This window comes from Patagioenas fasciata, chromosome 2, assembly GCF_037038585.1.
Source record: "Patagioenas fasciata isolate bPatFas1 chromosome 2, bPatFas1.hap1, whole genome shotgun sequence".
Taxonomy (NCBI): Eukaryota; Metazoa; Chordata; class Aves; order Columbiformes; family Columbidae; genus Patagioenas; species Patagioenas fasciata.
Genome location: NC_092521.1, coordinates 131,755,501 through 131,774,868, shown reverse-complemented (window position 1 = coordinate 131,774,868; position 19,368 = coordinate 131,755,501). Strand labels below are relative to the sequence as shown.

Genomic DNA, 19,368 nt, shown 5'->3' with positions numbered 1-19,368 from the left:
AAATTAACTCAGTCCCCGGTTCAGCAGTACTGCTCACCTACTTGAAGTTATACACACCCTTTGGGAGCTAAAGACAGTATATTATGTCAATTTTTGAGCAGCTTTTGAAGGTACACTGATATTAATGACCATATCCATTCATTTACATGAGTCAGAACCCTACATATGTATCAGCTGTTGCAGTTACAGTGAACTACATGGACTAAGGATGATCTGGCATATCTGAACGGTGTGAAAGAAAAGATACATTCATAACTATTTAATCAATTTATGAAGGCATTTTGACCATCTGGTTTAGTGGCTCTCTGTTCTCATTTGCATTCCCAGCACGTTCAGCCTTTTTTCAGACAACACATACTATTAACATTACTTGAGCAGCACTTTTTCCTTCAACTCAGCTGTATACTCCATAATCAGCAATCACTCCCATATGCAAGAACTCCAGTTTTATCAGCACCAAGACAGAACAGAATCAGAATAACTGAAAAAAGATTACTTACCTTTCTTTGCTAAAATAAGCTAAATGATGAAGCAATAGAATTATATCACTGTAAATAAGCAGTATTGTACTCTTTACGAGCACAGAAAACTCCTCTCAAACTGTCACGAAGTGTGTTTTTCATCCTTTCTAGTTTAAATACTACATTTACCCTGTATGACTGATTATAAAGACCTTGCTCATCCCCTCCGCAAGTGTTGTATTTTGCAAGACAGTTTCTTTACATTTTCAGGAAAAATATGTTCCTTGCGCTGGTATGATACATGTTTTTGAAATGCAACAACACATGCTAAAATGGCAGATTCCTGAGCTGACAGAAGAGTCTTCTGGGTAAGTCTGTTTAGCTCTTTCATCAGGTCCTCTTGCTTTCCCTGGTGGATGTTAGGAGGTCAAGAAAAGCCAGCAGGAAGGCACTGCTGCCTCCAAAGGAAAATATATATCAAACTTAGAACCAATTTTCACAAAACAGGCAGTAAAGAGGATCAAGAGGCTTCTCACATCTTGCAGACACAATCTCAGTCAACATCTTCCTATGTGATTATACAATCTAAATTCAATTTACTATCTGGAAATAATAGATTAGTTGTGGGCAATGCCCACAACAAACCAGACTCCTACAGTTGGAGGCTTACGTCTACCAATACACTGTAGTAAGACTGTTGCTACAGGGGTGAAGCATTTGCACACCCCCCTGCTTTGGCACAGTCCACTACTCTCTCTTGCTGCAGTTTCAGTCAAGTCATTCAGTTGTGAGTGAGCAGATGCAAATACCTGTATCTAAACTAACAGAGCATATTTGAGCTCGGTTTTGAAGGAAAAAAAGTTGTAAACCAGTTACTAGGGACTCTCCTTGGGATTGTGTTGGGAGACTCGAAGAAGTAGAAAAATACACTGTCTACTTTCACACTGACTATTTCCCCAGGCAGGTTTCCCATAATTCTGTTTAGAATGAGAGAAATGAAGACCCCTCACCACTACAGCAAGGCGGTATCACACATTGCTCCAAGGAGGATGAGCTGGACTACAAAGCAGTAACTCCCGTCATCTGGACAGATTTCTCATCCAAGCGGGGAGAACGTGCATTTTTGTTGTGAAATAACATGCCAGATCACTAAGCAGCTGGGTTACAGGTTAGAAACAATAGAATCATAGAATAATTTTGGTTGGAAAATAACTTTAAGATCATTGTGTCCAACCATTAATCTAACACTGACAAGTCCACCTCCAAACTACCGCCCTAAGAACCTCATCTATGTGTCTTTTAAACACCTCCAGGGATGCCGCAAGCTTGCCGCATACAAATGGGTGCAAGATTTAATTATCATATTTCATTCAGAAATAGCACTTTGTTAGACCCTACATTGCAAAGCGGGAACAAACTCAACTTCTGTGCAATATATCACGTTCCAGCAACAAAACCCATACCCAAATCTATTTTGGGATGCATAATGTACAAATAACCCTTTTGTTTTCCAAAGCAGGGATGACAGGATAGCACCTAAGGTTGCAGGGAGAATCCCACAGATCCCTACTAGACACAGACATCCAGACCTTGTCAAGAAGCTTTAAACGGCATCAGTGCACCGCTCCTGTATCGTCAATTCTCTTAATGAAATTCAGTGTCGCACTGTTGGCACAAATGCAGCTTGAGCTCGCCCCACGCATTTGCCAGCTAATTAATAAGTGATCAAAACACAATCAGCATGCGTGTGTTCATACCCGCTCATAAATCATCCTTCATGTTTCACTCTGCTGCGCATTCCACTCATGCAGTTCACAGCTTCCACATATGTGAACATTATGGCACATATGTAATGTTTTAGAAACTAATAGCTGAGCTCATGAGACCCTACAGGCAGCAGATAAACTTGGCAGTGTCAGGTTTACAGTTGGACTCAATGATCTTACAGGTCTTTTCCAGCCTAAATAATTCTAGGACTTTCCTTCCTTGTTGGATGTACAGTGATTGCGGTTGAACGCTACATCCAGTCAGTCCCAAGTTCCATTAATTTCTTGGCCAGAAAAGACACCTGTAGAAATTGTGAAAACTGGAAGGGAGAAACAGCTGCTGCATATTGGTGTCTATTCAACAGTGATGCTGGTGAAAAATTCTGTAAGATAAACTCATTTATGATCCTCATTAAGATTTTCCCCCTTAACCATAACCAATCTCCTCTCTACCTGTTGTGCCACAATGTTTAAACTTTCATTCCATGAATGCATGTCTGCCAACTCTCACACCTTGGCCATACATTTTCCCTTTTACAGGTCATCTCCTACTCTTCCAGAGAAAAGCGGGAGGTAAAGGAAAGAATAATTGGATCATTAATTCCTTTGCATGCAGAGCGTTTGGGATGCTGAGAATAAGTGAGGGAATGGAGAAAGCAGCAGAAAGAGAACTAATGGGGTCGTGTTCTGGAGAAAAGGCACATATAACCCTGCTGTGGTGTCAGGATCAGCAGGAATTTCAGAGAAACTCTTACACAGAGGTGTAGAAGGGCAAGGAGATGGACACATGCAACTGAGTTTACCAGCAATTCCTTTATCACATGGATGCTCTAGCTCTATGAGCAACTTAAGTCTATAGTTACATGTCCTAGAGCTGACTCACTAGGCTAGATTCACATAATCTAACATCAGATATTTATGATATAGAGGTCTACAGATGAGTCAGTCATCCAAGGCTCCCTCTGCAGCTGATGGAGGGAAATATTCATTATTTCATTCACGACTCAGTTTCACGGAATAATTCAAGTGGATGGCGATTTCAGAAGGTCTCCAGTCCAATCTCCTGCTCAAAGCAGGTCCAGTACAAGTGCAGAGCAGATTGCTCTGGGCTTTATCTAGTTATATCTTGAAAATCACCAAGGATGGAGACAGCACAGCTTCCTGGGCAGTCTCTTCCAGAGCGTGACCAGTTTAATGATGAAAAAGCTTTTCTTTGTATCCAACCAGGACCTCTCTTGTCTCAACTTACGTACATTTTCCTCATTTTCTTCCCACGCACCTCAGTCAAGAGCCTGGATCCATCTTCTTCATAGTCTCTTCATAAGTACTGCCAGTCCTGTTAGATCCTCCAAAGCTGTCCCTTCTCCAAGTTGAACCAATCCAGCTTCTTCAATCTCTCCTCATGGACAAGTGCTCCAGCCACTGATGATCTTGTTGGCCCTCTGCTAAACTATCTCCAGTTTGTCAGCATCTTCCTTGCCCCATTTGGGGGAGGGCCCAAAACCAGACACTGAATGTGGTCTAGATGCAATCTAATGAGCCCCAAGTAGAGGAGGATAATCACTGTCTTTTATCTACTGGCTGTATTTTGTCGTTACGGCATGGCATGCTGTTGCCTTTTCTACTGCCAGGGCATACTGGTGGTTCATCTCCAGCTTGCTGCCCACTAACATCCTCCAGGACCTTTTCAACAGAGCTGCCATCCAGCCAGGCAGACCCCAGCCTGCATTAGTGAAAAGGCAGGTCTCTTCCCAGAGGCAGAACATTTGTCCTCATAGAATTTCAAAAAGCTCCTGTTAGCATGTTCTTCCAGCCTGCCAAGTTCCCTCTGCACAGCAGCTCAATTCTAAAGCACATCAACTGCACCCTCGAGCATGGGATCATCTGTGAATGTGAAAAAAGCAAATCCCATTGCCTCCTCTGCATCACTGATAAAGTTGTTAAACATGACAGGTCCCAGGACAGATCTCTGTGGTACTCCACGTTACTCCAGGTAAAGTGTGACCTACTAACCATAACCCTCTGAGCCTAGCCATGTAACTAGTTTTTTACCCATCTACACGTCCTTCCATCTAGAATGCAGGGTCCTAACTTGGATACCAAAATATTGTGGGAGACACTATTGTGTTTCCTTGATGAATTCACCCTAAATGACATCTACTGATTTCCATCCATCCACAAATTCAGTCATTTTATCACAGAAGACAATCAGTTTCATCAAGTATGAATTCATCCGGTCAAATCCATTCTGACTGTTCCAAATCACTTTCTTCTTCACGTTTGGAAATGTGTTCCAAGAGGACTCATTCAGCAATTCATCCAAGAATGAAGTGAGGCTGACCAATCTCCCTGTAGGTCTCTGGTTTGTCTTTTAGCTTTTTTTTAAAGACAGGCACAACCTTTGCCTTTCTCAAGTGTTGAAAAACTCCCCTGATCTCCATGGCCTTTCAATGATGACTATGAGTGTGATGACATCAGCCAGCTGTCCCAGTGCCCTTGCATGCAGACCATTTGGTCCCACGAACTCAAGCAACCCGTCTTGATCTTCATCCACTGCTACTAGTCCTGCACCTCCATGAAATTTGCCTCTGAGCTCAGCAGCCTGGAAGACTGTGTCAGTGAAGACTAAGGTGAAGGAGGCACTGAGTATCTCAGTCTTATCTAGGTCTGCTGTCACCAAACCACCCACTCCAATCTATCTGATCTCTTTCAGCTATTTGATGCAGGATGAAGTCAATCACAACACAAATCCTGCTATATTGGTCTACGCCTAGATCTCCATTGATTATAATGGAGATAATAATTACAATTTTGTCTGACAACTCATATGCAGACACCTGCAGAGTCTGTGCTGCCTACATTTATTCAGCTGAATCTTACCTAACCTATCTACGAAGATCAGCCATCTAAAGCTTCAGATGGTGAGTTGGTCTTCCCATTTTCCATTGTTCCTCATGCAAGGTATCTCCTGATTCTGATGCAGCTGTATGCTGTTCTCTTTTGGTAATCTCTTATCTGAAAAGATTTAGCTTCTGGAAACTTAGCCTACATTAAAAAGGTCTTTAGTAATTTCAAATGTTAGTTCATTTACAATAGGGCAGTAAGGAATGCCAATAAAACAAACCATTTTGACTTTGCTGTTTATGGTATCATTTCCCAATCTCTACTCTCGAACTGACATAGCTTCACTCTTTCTTAAAGAAAAAGCTCTGAACGTAAAGGTTACAATCTCTGTCCTTCCTCTGAAAATGTTCCATTACCACTGCATTTTTTATTAAGGCATCCTACTGTGCACAAAAAGCTATTTTCACTGGGTTGTATAAATATTTGATGTAGCTCATTTGACAAAAAGCTATTTTGATGTTCTTGCTTCTGATTTACAAGAAGTATACAGGAAAAGATTTCTTACTTTACCATGACAGTTTTCCTAGTGGGCAACAATTTTCCCCTTGTTGTCTTTCAGCTACAAATCCCCCTTATCTAGGAAACTAACCTTTAGGCTGCTGTTGCCCTCATTGAGGAAAACCAGCTATCTGAGGCTTTATGTGGAATGCAAACTGAGCGCTGGCCTTTGCTTCATATTTATATTCCTCCCTCCTCCTGAATCTTTTCACCTTCAGTACATGCAGAAAAAAATAATTCCATATGGATTATAAAAATCCCAGCCACTTCAGTGGATAAGGTGACTATAATTGACCAAATGCGTCACTGGTTCATCTCTGTCAGAGGCAGTGTGAATGTAACAGACACAATCAATCTAACCTCTTGAAAATCTGACTACTTCCCTCTTCCAAGCAACTCACATTTTGTTTCATTTGCTTTTTCTTTAAGTACTGACAGTGTTTTCTGGTTGGTTGGCTGACTTTTTCTAAGTTTGAAAGGCAGGAAATCCACAGACAGAACGGTAGAACAAATACAAAATGCCAAGCATTTAAAGATCTGCAGTTCAAAACAACTAAAGATGAATAGGCTTGTGATTACTCGGTTAAGGCACTGAAATATAACTTTAGCTTCCACACTTCCTCCCTTCTCTCTCTCACAGTGCTGTTGGGAGACTTGCTGCTATAGGAAAGTGACCCCGCCTGTTAAGCCCTTTCTATTTGCACTGGTATTGATCTGTAGCTTGCTGCTACAGCCTTCACTTCTCATTAGAGGAGGGCAAGGGTGAAGTCCTATGATCACTTCAGATCACTAGGCAAGATCACTTTACACCTGGGACTACAGGCAGAATCAGCAATAACATGAGTTGGATGAAAAACACCAGCAAGTAACTGAACTCCAAATTTAAATAACTATTTAAATAACTTACATGTCAACATAAGAAGATTCAAGGACAGCACATTGTTGTTTCTAACTTACTAGAAAAATCTTAATACATTTAATATGTCGTGTAACTCCGCATGGTTTACATACTGTAATTTGCAATTGTGTTATATCTCTGTTTATAATTATCTGGTACAATAAGCAAAAAGAAACAATTGTTATCAAGGAACTTTAAAACTCTTTTAAAGACTAATTATTAAACTGTTGGCAGAAGGAAGAAACAGATTTATGACTACTGACAATCTGGAAATCTTCACTTCATTGGGCATTCCAAGGACAAGGGGGAAAAGAAGAAGATAATAACAACTGTGCTTTTAAGTCTAATAAGCAAAATAATGAATTCATACTTTAAGCCAAAGAGAAAGCCAGTCCCCTGTACAGAGAAATGTGATATAACCAATTAAAGAAACTATGCTAATATTACCTTAATTTGGAAGAGTATTAATCAGCAAATAAGGAGACCAGCAATGAAGAGCTGGACAGGCTGCCATAGAAGACGAGAAAAGCCCTCAGCCCCCTCTTTCTTCCCTCCTCCCTACCCTGGGTTGTTTCATACGCCTTGGTGTCCGAGTGAAAAAGCTGTCTCGTTTCTCTGCAGCATGGGGAAATTTTAGCATTTAAATCATAAACATTTAACTGCAACTGGTGGCAACTTACAGACGCTCTTAGCAAACGTTCTAATAGCACGGTTTACGTTCAGGGCATTTTAATGTAACTGTTCTAATTACTACATGTTAGAAACCTTAACTCTGAGCTTCTTGCCTTCTAAACCTGTTGTCCCTGTAACTGTGAAATGCTAATAAAAATGTTTAGAGATTGAAGATGAACAATTAATAATCTAACTTAATCTGGAATCTGCCCACTTTTATAAATCTTGTTGTCCTGTTTACATTGAAACTTTACTGTCGTCACTCAAGCCGACTTTATCTATGTCCACAGGCAGTTTTCCAGCACTCCTCGCTCTGGTATCCAAGTACACAAACTTCCCCCAGGCCTCTGTTATGTAAATGAACTTCAGAAGGTTAAATAACAGAAAAATGCTGTGTTTAAAGCATTTTAGAGTGCACTGATAAGCAGTTTTATTAAAGACAACACTGAGCCTGATAAAGCCAATTAGATTTGCCTCTATGAGTTGCAATTTATACACATAAAGTAAATGACCATTTGTTTTTAAGCAAGTTAACTAGCAATTACAAGGCTTTCCAGGAAGCTGTGTGAATGCATTCCATCAGCTGAACTTTAGACCTTCCTTTTTTGCTACTTGCTTGCAAAATGAAAAATTAGGATTGCCTGTTTATTTCCTGATTGGCTTTTACCAGAACCGACTCATATTACTGTGTTTTATCGTGGGTCCTGGAATTCTGACCGGCAGCGAAATGGGAAGAAGATTTTCTGGAAGCAGTTCCCCTATAATTTTGAGGCACAAACCCACAAATCTTAGTAGCAGTGCTCAGTCTATGGGTTACCACATTCCTTTTGAAGAATGCAAAACAAACCAAAATTAGGTGAAAGATTCAGCCATAAGCATTTTAACCATGGTCACATAATTTTCCAGTAAAATTAATCTGTCTGTAACTTCAATATTTTTATGTTAAAGTACCTCCCTTGATTTGTTCTCACTGTCCCTTGGTTTTGTCTCTCAGATCTCTACTATGCACCAAAGTCTTTCTTTGTACAGCAGCCTTGTCTTCAAAGACATCATGGTGGCCGCGAGTGCTGTACAGATGGGCTACAGCGTTAAGATGGATTCAGTGCCACATCTTCACAACAGACAAAAATCTGGTTTTTAATCTTCTCTTCTTAAATTAAGACCAACGTTTATCCATTACTCATATGAACACACTAGCTAGGAGGATACAAACATAGAAGACAATTCCGTAAACCACTGTGCCATTGAGATGGAAAGGATCTCTCCAAGAACGGGGAGTAACTAGCTACACGTTGGCCAGATGAAACTGGAGGGTCCTTACACTAACCTGCAATCAGACCCAGATGCAGTGTGTCGCCAAAGAGTTAAGAAGAAAGCCACTCTTCCATTTACGTCATCTGCTTTTCAATCATATTAGTTTAATTAATTTTACTCGGTACTGTTTATTAACTCTGTGTATTTCTGCAATTACAGGATCATTTCTAGTATGTTTATAAAATACAATACATGATCTGTTTTCCTTATTCAAATGCCAAAATATTTCTTATGCTTTCATTCCATTTCACTGAAATAGGCTGATCTAAACGAAATCTGCCCCAAGCCTGTATTAAAGCACCTCCCAAATGTCTTCTCTTCAAAGATAATGACCTCTATTAGAGGAGAAAGGAACATAATCACAGCATAATGCTTTCTGTAATTTCCATACCATTTACCATTCCAAGGCTGAAGATGGCGTTTACCAATGAGCCTCCTTTCCTGAAGTGATCTGTCATGTGCTCCAGCCAATTTGCTTCTAAGCTGTTGACAGTCTGCCCATTCCTGGAGATCCTCATAGGGATAGTCACTGTGTAATACTGGCTGCATCTCTGTGGGGTTTTTGGCTTGTTGAAGAGAACGAAGATCTCTGTTTCTACCAAAAAGTACAAAAAAATGCAGTAATGCAACAACCTTATCACAATATTTCAGCTAAAACAATGTATAACCCACTGTTTTCCATTGCCTGATTACACTGTGCAATTGCAAAAAATACTTGGGGATGTGGTTATCTCCTTAATACATTTCTGCAGTGTCCAACACAGTAGGGTCCCAAACCCCAATATGATATTTTGATTGATGTTACGATATTTGTTACTAATAATAGATTCATTGCTGATAATAAAACATGTAAATATAGTAATACCTGAGTACTAACGGACAACCCACCTACTGAAGTTATCAGTGTAAACCAAGATAGGAAAACATGCTCCACAAACTGTTTTAAGTACTGTAGCAGTCAAAAATCACTAAAAATTAAGGCATAGAGTATCTATAATTTTCTACTGAATGACTTATTAGAAGAGCTGTTACACTAAGGACAGTTCAAATACAAAATCTTACTGCAAATTTAGGAGCATTCTGTAGATCACAGTCATTAAACTGAAGTATTACATAACTTAGTTTTGATAATGCAGTGGCATGGAAATAGCATGTAGGAGTCTCATCTGAAGAAAACGCAATGAACCATTAATGTAGAGACTATGCTAGCTGGATCATTGATTTACTCTGGGTCTGAGCCAAGGTGAGACATTAACACAACAGCAAATGAATTTTGAAAGTGGAATTTTGAAGGGTCTTACAAATGAGACCATTTTCTAGACTCTGCTCCATATCCCCTCTAGTACATCACAGAAGTTAATGGAGGCTTACCATTACAAAATAGTCACTGTTGACACAGCCCTAAAATTGGAAGCAAGTTTAAGTACAGATGCATCTTCCAAATTCTCAGAAGGGTACAACCATCAATAAAATTACCAATAAAACAATTTTATATTATTGTTTTACTTATTAATGGACATGGAAATCAATGGTAAAATTTCTATTGACTTCCAAATGCTAAAAATTCTCCCAAAATAAATTAATATAAAAGGTAAAGACATTATATGAATTTCATTCATTCAATAAGCTCCTCATGTTTCCAAGTTATTATATTCTAATCTCAAGTATTGAAGAAGGAGATGTCAAGGGAAATGTTAGGATTGCTCTCCAACAAACATCACTGAGCAAGAACTAGTGTGTAAATTGAAAAAGATATTAGAAGGGAGATGCTCAGAGTCAGGCTGGCAGCAGTTTAACAGAGCAGGAAGCCCACAACATAACCAAACTTGAAAAATAAACCTAACGGTCTCAGACACGACCCATGATTCAAAACTATTAGAAAGAAATAAATTGTTAACATGAATCCTCTTGCATTTACCACTTCTTTCAGAAGAAGAACATGATAACCTTACCTCGGAAGAGCATACATAGAAAACATCTACGATAGTTTGATTCTGACCCCCAAAACAGGCTCATGTTGGAAACTGAGATCTTCTTGGTGTATGAAGATGTATTAACAATAGCAAATTATGGAACTGGAAAACCATAGGGAGATGATAATTTGGATTTGACACTGGGCTGTTGACAACATGCATTTCAAATGTGTCTTTCAGTGGTTGACTTGGTTTGTCACCAAACCTGACCGTGTAGCACACCAATCCCAACCACTGTTCAAGTCACCGTTGACAACAGTTTGCACCAGCAAACCTGACTGCTCAGGCACAGATAAAGACACCTGCAGTTTGGCCCTACGTAACACAGTGCTTTTGGACATACCATTACAATTTCTGTGCCTTGTTCGCAGGCAAATAATTTCCAACACTGCTTTGAAGAGCCCTTTAATAAAAGGGAAGGTGAATGAGCACTACAAAATAGTCAGGAAAAAAAAAATGAAGAAGCACAAAAAGAACATTTGAATAGTACAAACCCTAAAATTAAGAACAAAATTGATATTCCACGAACAGTAAGAAATATTGCATTTTCTTCTGAAGTTTTATGTAGGGAAGAAGCAGCTCAAGAGTAGTAACTTCTGGTGGAACAAGTAGGCTAACTGGAGAAAAAAAAAAACTCCAGCACAAACGACCAAGAACACCTGATGCTTTCCATCTTCATGTTCCCAAGGAAGGATGGAGAACTGGTGCCAAAGACTGAAACACATTTTCCATGGGAGGAAAAGGGAGTGCTGTAATAACAGAAATTCATACAAGAGTAATAAAGAAATCAGTAGTGTTGTACAGGCAATAGATTTTAGTGATTTGGGAAAATCCTGCTATAGATGAACTGTCACATTAAACTGCCTTCTCAAATCTTCAGTCTTGGAAAATATTTGCATAACTCACCAATTAAAATAAAAACTGTAGGAGAAATAAATAAGTACAAAAGTACTCAGAGAGAGAAAGATAAATAAGGAAACTAGATGCATTTTTAAAATAAAACCTCTTATCTGGCAAATCAGCAGCTGTAATTAAATCCTGGGGTGTTACAAAGAGATAGCAGTTAGGAAGACTGGAGGTGATCAGCTTCGCATTAAGCAGAAATATCAATAACAAGGTTACTTGTAGTGACCGATTTCCACTGTTCAGTGTAGAGAAGAATAGCATGAAAAAAAGATTATTAAACTCACTAGGTTAACTCTCTCAAAGACAGCATATATAAAAAGAGAAAGAACTGGTCTGATTAGACTTGGAGATAATTAGTTTAGAACTATAAAACTAATGGAGATGTTATAATGTGTAAGATTCTAGTGTAAACTGGAACAAATTTTTCAAATAACAGCTATGCTTTGATCAAATCTGGCTGCCCCCCTGCCCACTAAAAGTTGAAGAAAGTATGGTGCAAGGTTACTATAGTGTGATCCAAATCTGACGGCAAAAAGCTAATTACACCAAATGCAACGGAAACCAAGACAATAGTCCAAGGAAGGTACAATGCAAAGTCATTCTCAGTCCTATATACAAAATCCCCAAAGGGGTAGGATTGTTTGACTGAATCTATGTAAGACAAAAAGAATGGGGTAATAAAGTCAAGGACAGTACCAGCTGAAAGAAAGGTACAGGGAATTCCCTACAAAGATTTGTAGCTTGTAAGGAATGTAAGCAAAGTGGTAAGAGAAATAAGCATACACACAATTTTCTAGGATTTAAGCAAATATGAGAAAGACAAATATTTTGAGGTTTATACTAGAAATGGGGCAAGAATTTTTTTTTTTTTCCTGATGACTTTTCATTTTCTAAATTACTCTGGTCTGCATCCTATTTTGAACCACAATTCCTGCTACTGAAGTAACCTCTCCAAGCAACAAACACTATAAAGAGGGTACTTTGAGACCTCAGCTGAGACTTTTGGTTTTTGATGGCATAAAATGATACTTAGAAGTGGAACACACAGCTGAGGAGAAATCTGTCAAAGAAATGAAAGAAAGAAAACCGATATAAGAATAATCTTACCAAAAATGAGAATTGGAAGGCAAATTATTAGGAACACCATTATCAAGAGGACCTTTATAATGAATTAGCAAACATGAGCCATTAACAACAATAACTGCTGCTTTCTAGTAATTACAGTTCTGACTGTAGCACTGATGCCAGTCTGACTATAGGACACAAGGAGACTTCAGAGTCCAGATCACATATATTCCTGCTGTTCCTGATGTGGTTTCAACTATTTGTTCACCTGCTACAAAGGGACTAACTGTGACATGGCTTTGTGACTTATTCCTCTATTGCTGCAAAAACCTTGTATGGCACATTGGCAGAGCTTTTCATTCAAATGGACAAAAAAGATACAAAGATCAAGAGCTTTCAGGGTATTGAGATAATACACAAATACAGAAATGAACCAATTCAGCTGAACAGCAGACAAAAAGCATGTCTTTACACTCAGGCAAATGAACGGGCCATAAAAAAATTGCACTGGCTTATATCATCTCTTAATTTGCCGTCTGACTTAGCTCAGCCGTAGTGACTGTGTAACCGTGCTGAAATCAGGTTAAGTGGCTCATTTGGTGCATCTTTCCCTCGCTATTACAGCGGTAAGGTCTTCCCTGCATCCCCACTCACCAAAGGAGCCGGGAACATAATTGAGGCAATTTTAACTTGGCTTTTATGTATGGGAGGTCACTACGATACTTACTGCCAGTAAGTGGTTTTAAGCATCGTGCTGGCGTTTCATTCTCTGCAAGCCCGTTTGGCTTGTCCGCCGCTTCTGTTACACTTGGGTTTGCGTGCTGAGCCAGTTCTTCCTTTCCCTCCGCAGACCTGAGCGTCAGCTCTTCGTCAGCCTGTCCTTCACCTCTGCAGCCCTCCCTGGATGTGGCACGTTCGTCAGCACTTTCTTCACTCAGGGCTGGAGTATCACATCCATTAACGGCATCTATTTTCTCGCCATCCGGTGAAGCGTGATTCTTGGGGTAATTTGAAACATTTTTATTATCTCTTGATTGCACAGAGTTGTTACTGGCAGGTGTCAGGGAGGTGCTGACAAGACAGTTCTTTTGGGAGTGGTACTGAGGTATAATTCCAACAAATTTCAAGCCTTGACTTGCAGCATCTTGAATCTACAAGTCAAAGAAGATTGGATTTTTAACTGTCAAGCTGTCATAGCTAAACAGAAATACAGAAAATAACATCCTTCAAGATGGCTAGCATGCCATTTTGCTACTTCTGTCCACGACCACAGGAAATTGTCATGTTAAATTTACATTAAAAGTTATATTCTAGAGAAACAGGATGAAAAGCTCCCTGGACCATCCGAAATAATGTGAAAGTGAGAGGGGGAAATCCAAAACAAAACACAAGAAAATGCCTACACATGTCTTCACGCAAGGGATAAAGTATCAGAAGTGGTATTATGCACACAAAGTTTTAGTATCAACCTTATGAAGTCAGTGACTTAACATTACACCTTCTGCTGCATTAAGTATGTGATTATGACATTTATGCCAGGAAACGGTTATTAATTCCCTCTGTTATATGCACCTTTAGAGCAACAGTTGTTGTTTTTCCTACTTTGGATTGAGACACAAATGGCAAACTTTCACATAATGAGTATATGAAAGCAAAGCTATTTTAATACATTGCTTTTGGAAAGACAGAGAACTCAGAATAGAAAAAGGTGTGAGATGAGCAAAGAAGGAAAACGAAGGAATCAAATCACAAAAGATTCTAAGAAAAAAGCACTGGCCTAGTAGTAATGACAATGTGGTAAAACTGGTGTTAGCTAAGGAAGGCTCAAGACCAAGCAAAGGAATCTCTTTTAGGTAGATCCAGCACTCCAGATGCACCATCCATTGGAGTCACCAGCCTCAATCCCTCAGACCCAGGAGAAGCTGCAGCGAGAGCCAGACTTTGGGGAAAACATGGGGGTCTGCTGATTCCTTTACCAAAATTGCCCACTGAAAAGGATAGGTTTCCAAGTAACTAATAGTCTTTATATAGTAAAAAGTCTAAGCACATATATTATAAAAAGAAATGCCTTGAGAACAGAGAAATAATTTCACTTTCTCTGCAGACCATGTAATTCCAGAGAGTTAAAGTGTCTTAATTCTTTCCCGAGGCTCAACTTAGTATGAAACTTAGGTGAAACAGTCGAGGACCTTTTTTTAAATAGCAAGTAAATAGAATCTCGTACAAGTTTTTTGGGCTTTTTTGGTGTTTGTGTTTTTTTTTTTTTCTTTAGTATAAGAGGAAGTTCATTTCTGCATCTTTCTTACCCAGAATTTTTTGTTTTTCCGAAATGAATCATCTACTTCCTGGTAACACATTACTGTTTCTAACACACAAACCTACAGATGATACCTGATCAACAACGAGAACTTCCTCTTCAAACCATGATATATTTTCCATGTTAAATTAACTCTTGATTTTGTGATCACAGGAACTTTGTCAGAGCTCTCCAAGAAACAAGCTAAGACTCTTCACAGGTGCTTAGCCCAGAGAACATAGGATGTTGACTTAACTAAAGTTCATTGCTAAAGAAGACAATAACCTCCAAAAAAAATACTACTAGTAGTATCCTGACAAAATGAATCTCTTGCTACAAAGAAAGCGAGCATGTAACCAGCTTTAAACTAGATTTAAGTGAATGTCAATGATAGATGCATTCAGAATCTGCTTAATGGCCCTAACTCCCTGTTGTAACTTTACAAATACTTTTTTTATACAGTTAATGATAGAGTTGCAAATTCAGTTCATCCCTAATCACTAATTTACAGACACACCACATTTGTTTAGTAGGTTGCAGGGCAGCTAATTATAGAAATTTAACTAGTACACAACTGTTAAGTTTGAGGACAGTACATACGTAGTAATTTCATTGGTCCTGGTCAAGAAAGGCTGCTTGTCAATCTATACCAGGCTCTCCCACGCTGTGATTTGGATGAGAACAGCTTTCACAGCTACTGTTCTAAAGTTCTGCAGTCTTGGCTCACTCAAAAAAATAGTGTTTGTCCTAAGGAATACCCAATACTGAGGATTTTCTTCTGAGACTCTTGTTCTCAAAAGGGAAATAGAAGTAACTAAGGACTCAATGATAGTCTGAGCCATATTAGCCTAATAGTTTAGCAAAAAGATTGGAAAAAGAGACTACTGTATCTTCAAGGTCCTTTCCCAACAAGTTAATCAGCAGTATACAGAACACAAAATCTTGTTTAAATCTGTATTTCAAATTTTCCCAATTACACAAGGAGAACTAAGCATCCCATTGTTTTCAATAAAGCAAATTTAGCAGGAAATGTTACATCAACAGGGCAATGTAAGTAGCAGAACAGCAAAGTGATGTATCAGCAGACGCAAACAGTCTTTCCTTCCAACTTTCCACAAAACCACGAAGGGGCTAGCTCTCATCATAAATAAAGGATAAAGCCTGAACATCTTTAGACTACAAACAAAGAGAATTTGATTTTTCAGCATCCTGTTGAGAGCTTGAATAGTATGAAATTTTAGTTGCCTCCACATTCAGAATGAATTATGCCATCCAGTATACATTCACATTTCCTGTTTCCTGCATTTGAAATATTGAATATCTGAATTATCAAAAACAAAAACTCAGACCTAAAGAAGCCCAAACCTCAGTGCCTGGACAGGCAGTACCCAGGAGGTACACAGGGCAGAAAGGCTGTTCGAGCAGCCACTGGTGGGTTTTGGACCCGTTGGGGCATCTGCACTGGTGCACACAGACAGATACGCCTGTTCCACCTTTTGAGAAAATATCTCAACAGATGTGGTGCTGGGAATCAGTACAAGGGCAACGCAGGGGAGAAAGCAGGGAGAAAGTTGAACCTAATGGGAAGAATTGATGCTGCTCGGACAGGGTCACTCAGAACATACACTAGGTTGGATAAATACTGCAATTATTTGTCTTTATGTGCCAGTTTAGAGTGCAAACAAAGAGTACTAACAAAGGTCCTTGTCATACTACACTGTAGGACTAAACAAGAGGAAGAATCATAAAAAGCAGAACAACTGCATCTCCACCACTTATCACGTCAGAAAAAAGCTAGATTAAAAATGCCCTTACATTAGGTGATCCATACTAATTTCAGCTGGTTTACTGACCTTTTTAATATTTTAGATATGCTACATACTTGTTCTTTACAACTTGGGAATTTCTTAATAGGGAAATTCTAACAATAAATAAAAAAAATTATTTGGTTCTTTCCCAGATAGGAACAGAAACATTTTTATTGCCTTATAAAGTGCTGGTTGGATTATATTAACCACAAATACAAGAACAGGTCTCCATCACAAAAGATGTTCTTGTTCAACAACAGAAGCAGAACTTAACTCATTTATTTCAATCTGGATAAACACCCAAGTGGGTACATTCAAATTAGTTTATAACTGGCATGCAACAAATTGCATTTATGCCTGTTTAAAAATAGAACCTGCTTGAAGGAGGGCTGAAGTTTCATGTGTACAGAGGGCCGAGGCAGTTAAAGAATTTAATGTCATCTCTATAATTTGCTTGATTAGAAACCTGGCATTTTCTCTGAAGGGAAAAAAATGACAGATTTAGCCTTTGCTATCTGTGAAATAAATATCAGATCTCTTACTAACTCTAGCAGGAATAGGAACAAGCACTGTGTCCAACCCTGATGTCTCTACCTTAATTGAATTTTAGCCAGGGCACTTGTGTTAACATTTCTCAACATTTGTCAAGTGTTATTGTTTATTTCAGAATTGACTGACTGCTATTTTTATACTTCATTTGGAAAAAAGGAACCATCAGCAGCACAAAGCAGCACCACTAAACATTATGTTGATGTCGCAAATTTATGTCCTATATTTTTAAATACTTCTGGTTCTCTTCAAGGCTCCCTACCTAATCAGAAAATGGCTGTCAGTCTAATTTAAAGATCCGTAAAACCACACCTGGCAACAGTATGGCTGAATGATCCCGGAGGTGTTTAAAAGATGTATACATGATGTTCTTAGGGACATGGTTTAGTGCCAGACTTAGGTTATGGTTGGACTCTATGAGTGTCTCTTCCAAACAAAATGACGCTATGATGAAATCCTCTGTTCTGAAAACTACTTGTTTTTACACTACAGGCCTCACAAGCATGAAAGAAGTGCAGAGATTCCAGGTTGGAAGCTCATTTTTGAACAGCCACATACAGATTTTCTTTTCAAACCTCTTTAGAATAAAGACACTTGGCAAGTTCATTGTACAGTTCACATATTCCTTGTGAGTCTGTGTTTCTTGTTGCATTATCAGCTGTGTAATAATCTCCTATTCATAGCAAGCATGATAGTTCAACTTATAAATACAGAAGCTCAGGGATATAGATCCCATGCAGAACAGCATCATGTACTTCTGCCAGCTTCAGTAATTGCTTACAGGGAGATTCTGTACATTTCTCTCATGGGATGGCACACAGCAAAGCAACTTCCCGCAACCTCAGGATAGTATTCCACCCACATCAATAAACATGGGAAATAACACACAGCAATTTAATACTGAGGATCTCTCTCTTGGATAAGGAACTTCAAACACATGATTTAATAAGTGTTAGGAATTTCTCTTAACTCTTGTATGCTAGGAGCTGGACATTTTTGGGATGCATCCAGAAGAAAAGCAGTTTTACTAATGTCATCAGGGCACTCCAGTTTATAGCAGTCCTAAATGGTCTCAAGGCTTACACTTCCTGATGATCTGGGAAAAACCCACCTTCAAAACCTAGGCATTAGGAGTGAACATTTCAGTAACAGGTTTGCTAAACGGTTCATGATCTAACAAGGTACTGAAAGAATGCCACAGAAAGCCAGTAAAAGGGATTGCTGCTAATATAAAAACAAACAACAGAAACAATTTATGAAGAGCACACAGAGCAAAAACGTGCTTGGAGAAAGGACAACATTCCCTCTGTGCAACGAACTGATTTTCTGATGGTCAGCTGCATTTAGTTAGCTCTGCAGCAAACTAAGGGAAAGACTGCTACTTAGTCCTACTGATGGGAAAACATATGGCCTTGGAAACAATAGCTGGGTTAATTTTGCTCAGAGCTATCTTAAACTTTTTTCTTTAAGCCAAGCATTAGGCTGCCTTAGCCAATAAAATAAATTCTTGTCTGTCTGTTTATTTGGTTGCTGCTTTTAAAAGAACAATGTTAGAGGCATTAGATCTCATAATGTGTAATAGAAACAAGACCGCTGTATGTTTCTACCTTCTTTTTAGGATTCAAGCAAATCTCCTTTGACAACCGACATAGCACCCAGCGTCTTCATGTAAGGAACATGATCTTGTGATTTGAGAAGAACGCTATGTACTGCATTCCAGGAGCTGGAACTGGAAAAAGGATGTTCAATACCAGAGTCTTCCAACTGTGTCCTCCTTCATTAATATTTAGTAGTACATGTTTCATCACAAAGAATGAACATCCCCCTTCCAGTTTGTTCATTTGGGAAAACAGATGTTTAAAATTAAGACAGGCTTTTAGTTTGCCTCTGATATTTTTGTAGGTCTCACATGCTGCCTCCTGAGAAGACAAGCAATCATCAGGAGTTTACTGCTTATTTTAAAACCAATTAAGCTTAGCTAATGATCTGAAGGAGGGGTTTAGCTCTTTCTAAACAACTCAAAACTTTTGTTACTTTGGCATTTCTGCATCTCTGCTACTGAGCTACTAAAGAAGATAATTCTACTCATCAAACAGCAAAGCAGCAACTGCTCATCATTTCTCTGTCCTGTTAACCTGAGATTCTGTTTCACTACTTGCAGATTTCCAAACCATGTTACCTTTCCAGGTTTACACTCGCCAATTCTTCATTTGAGACAGACAGTTGATGTTCACATAAATATAAGTAAATATAAATGT

General features: G+C 38.9%; 1 protein-coding gene across 1 annotated transcript in view; it reads right to left on the bottom strand.

Annotated features, from left to right (window-relative positions):
- Positions 1–19,368, bottom strand: part of RFTN1 (raftlin, lipid raft linker 1) — a 98,445-nt gene that overhangs the window by 18,168 nt on the left and 60,909 nt on the right. The window contains exons 5-6 of the mRNA XM_065831869.2: positions 13,185–13,608; positions 8,905–9,108 (exon numbers count right to left, since the gene is read on the bottom strand). Coding sequence (XP_065687941.1) covers positions 8,905–9,108; positions 13,185–13,608 — 628 coding nt within the window. The remainder of the gene's footprint in view (positions 1–8,904; positions 9,109–13,184; positions 13,609–19,368) is intronic.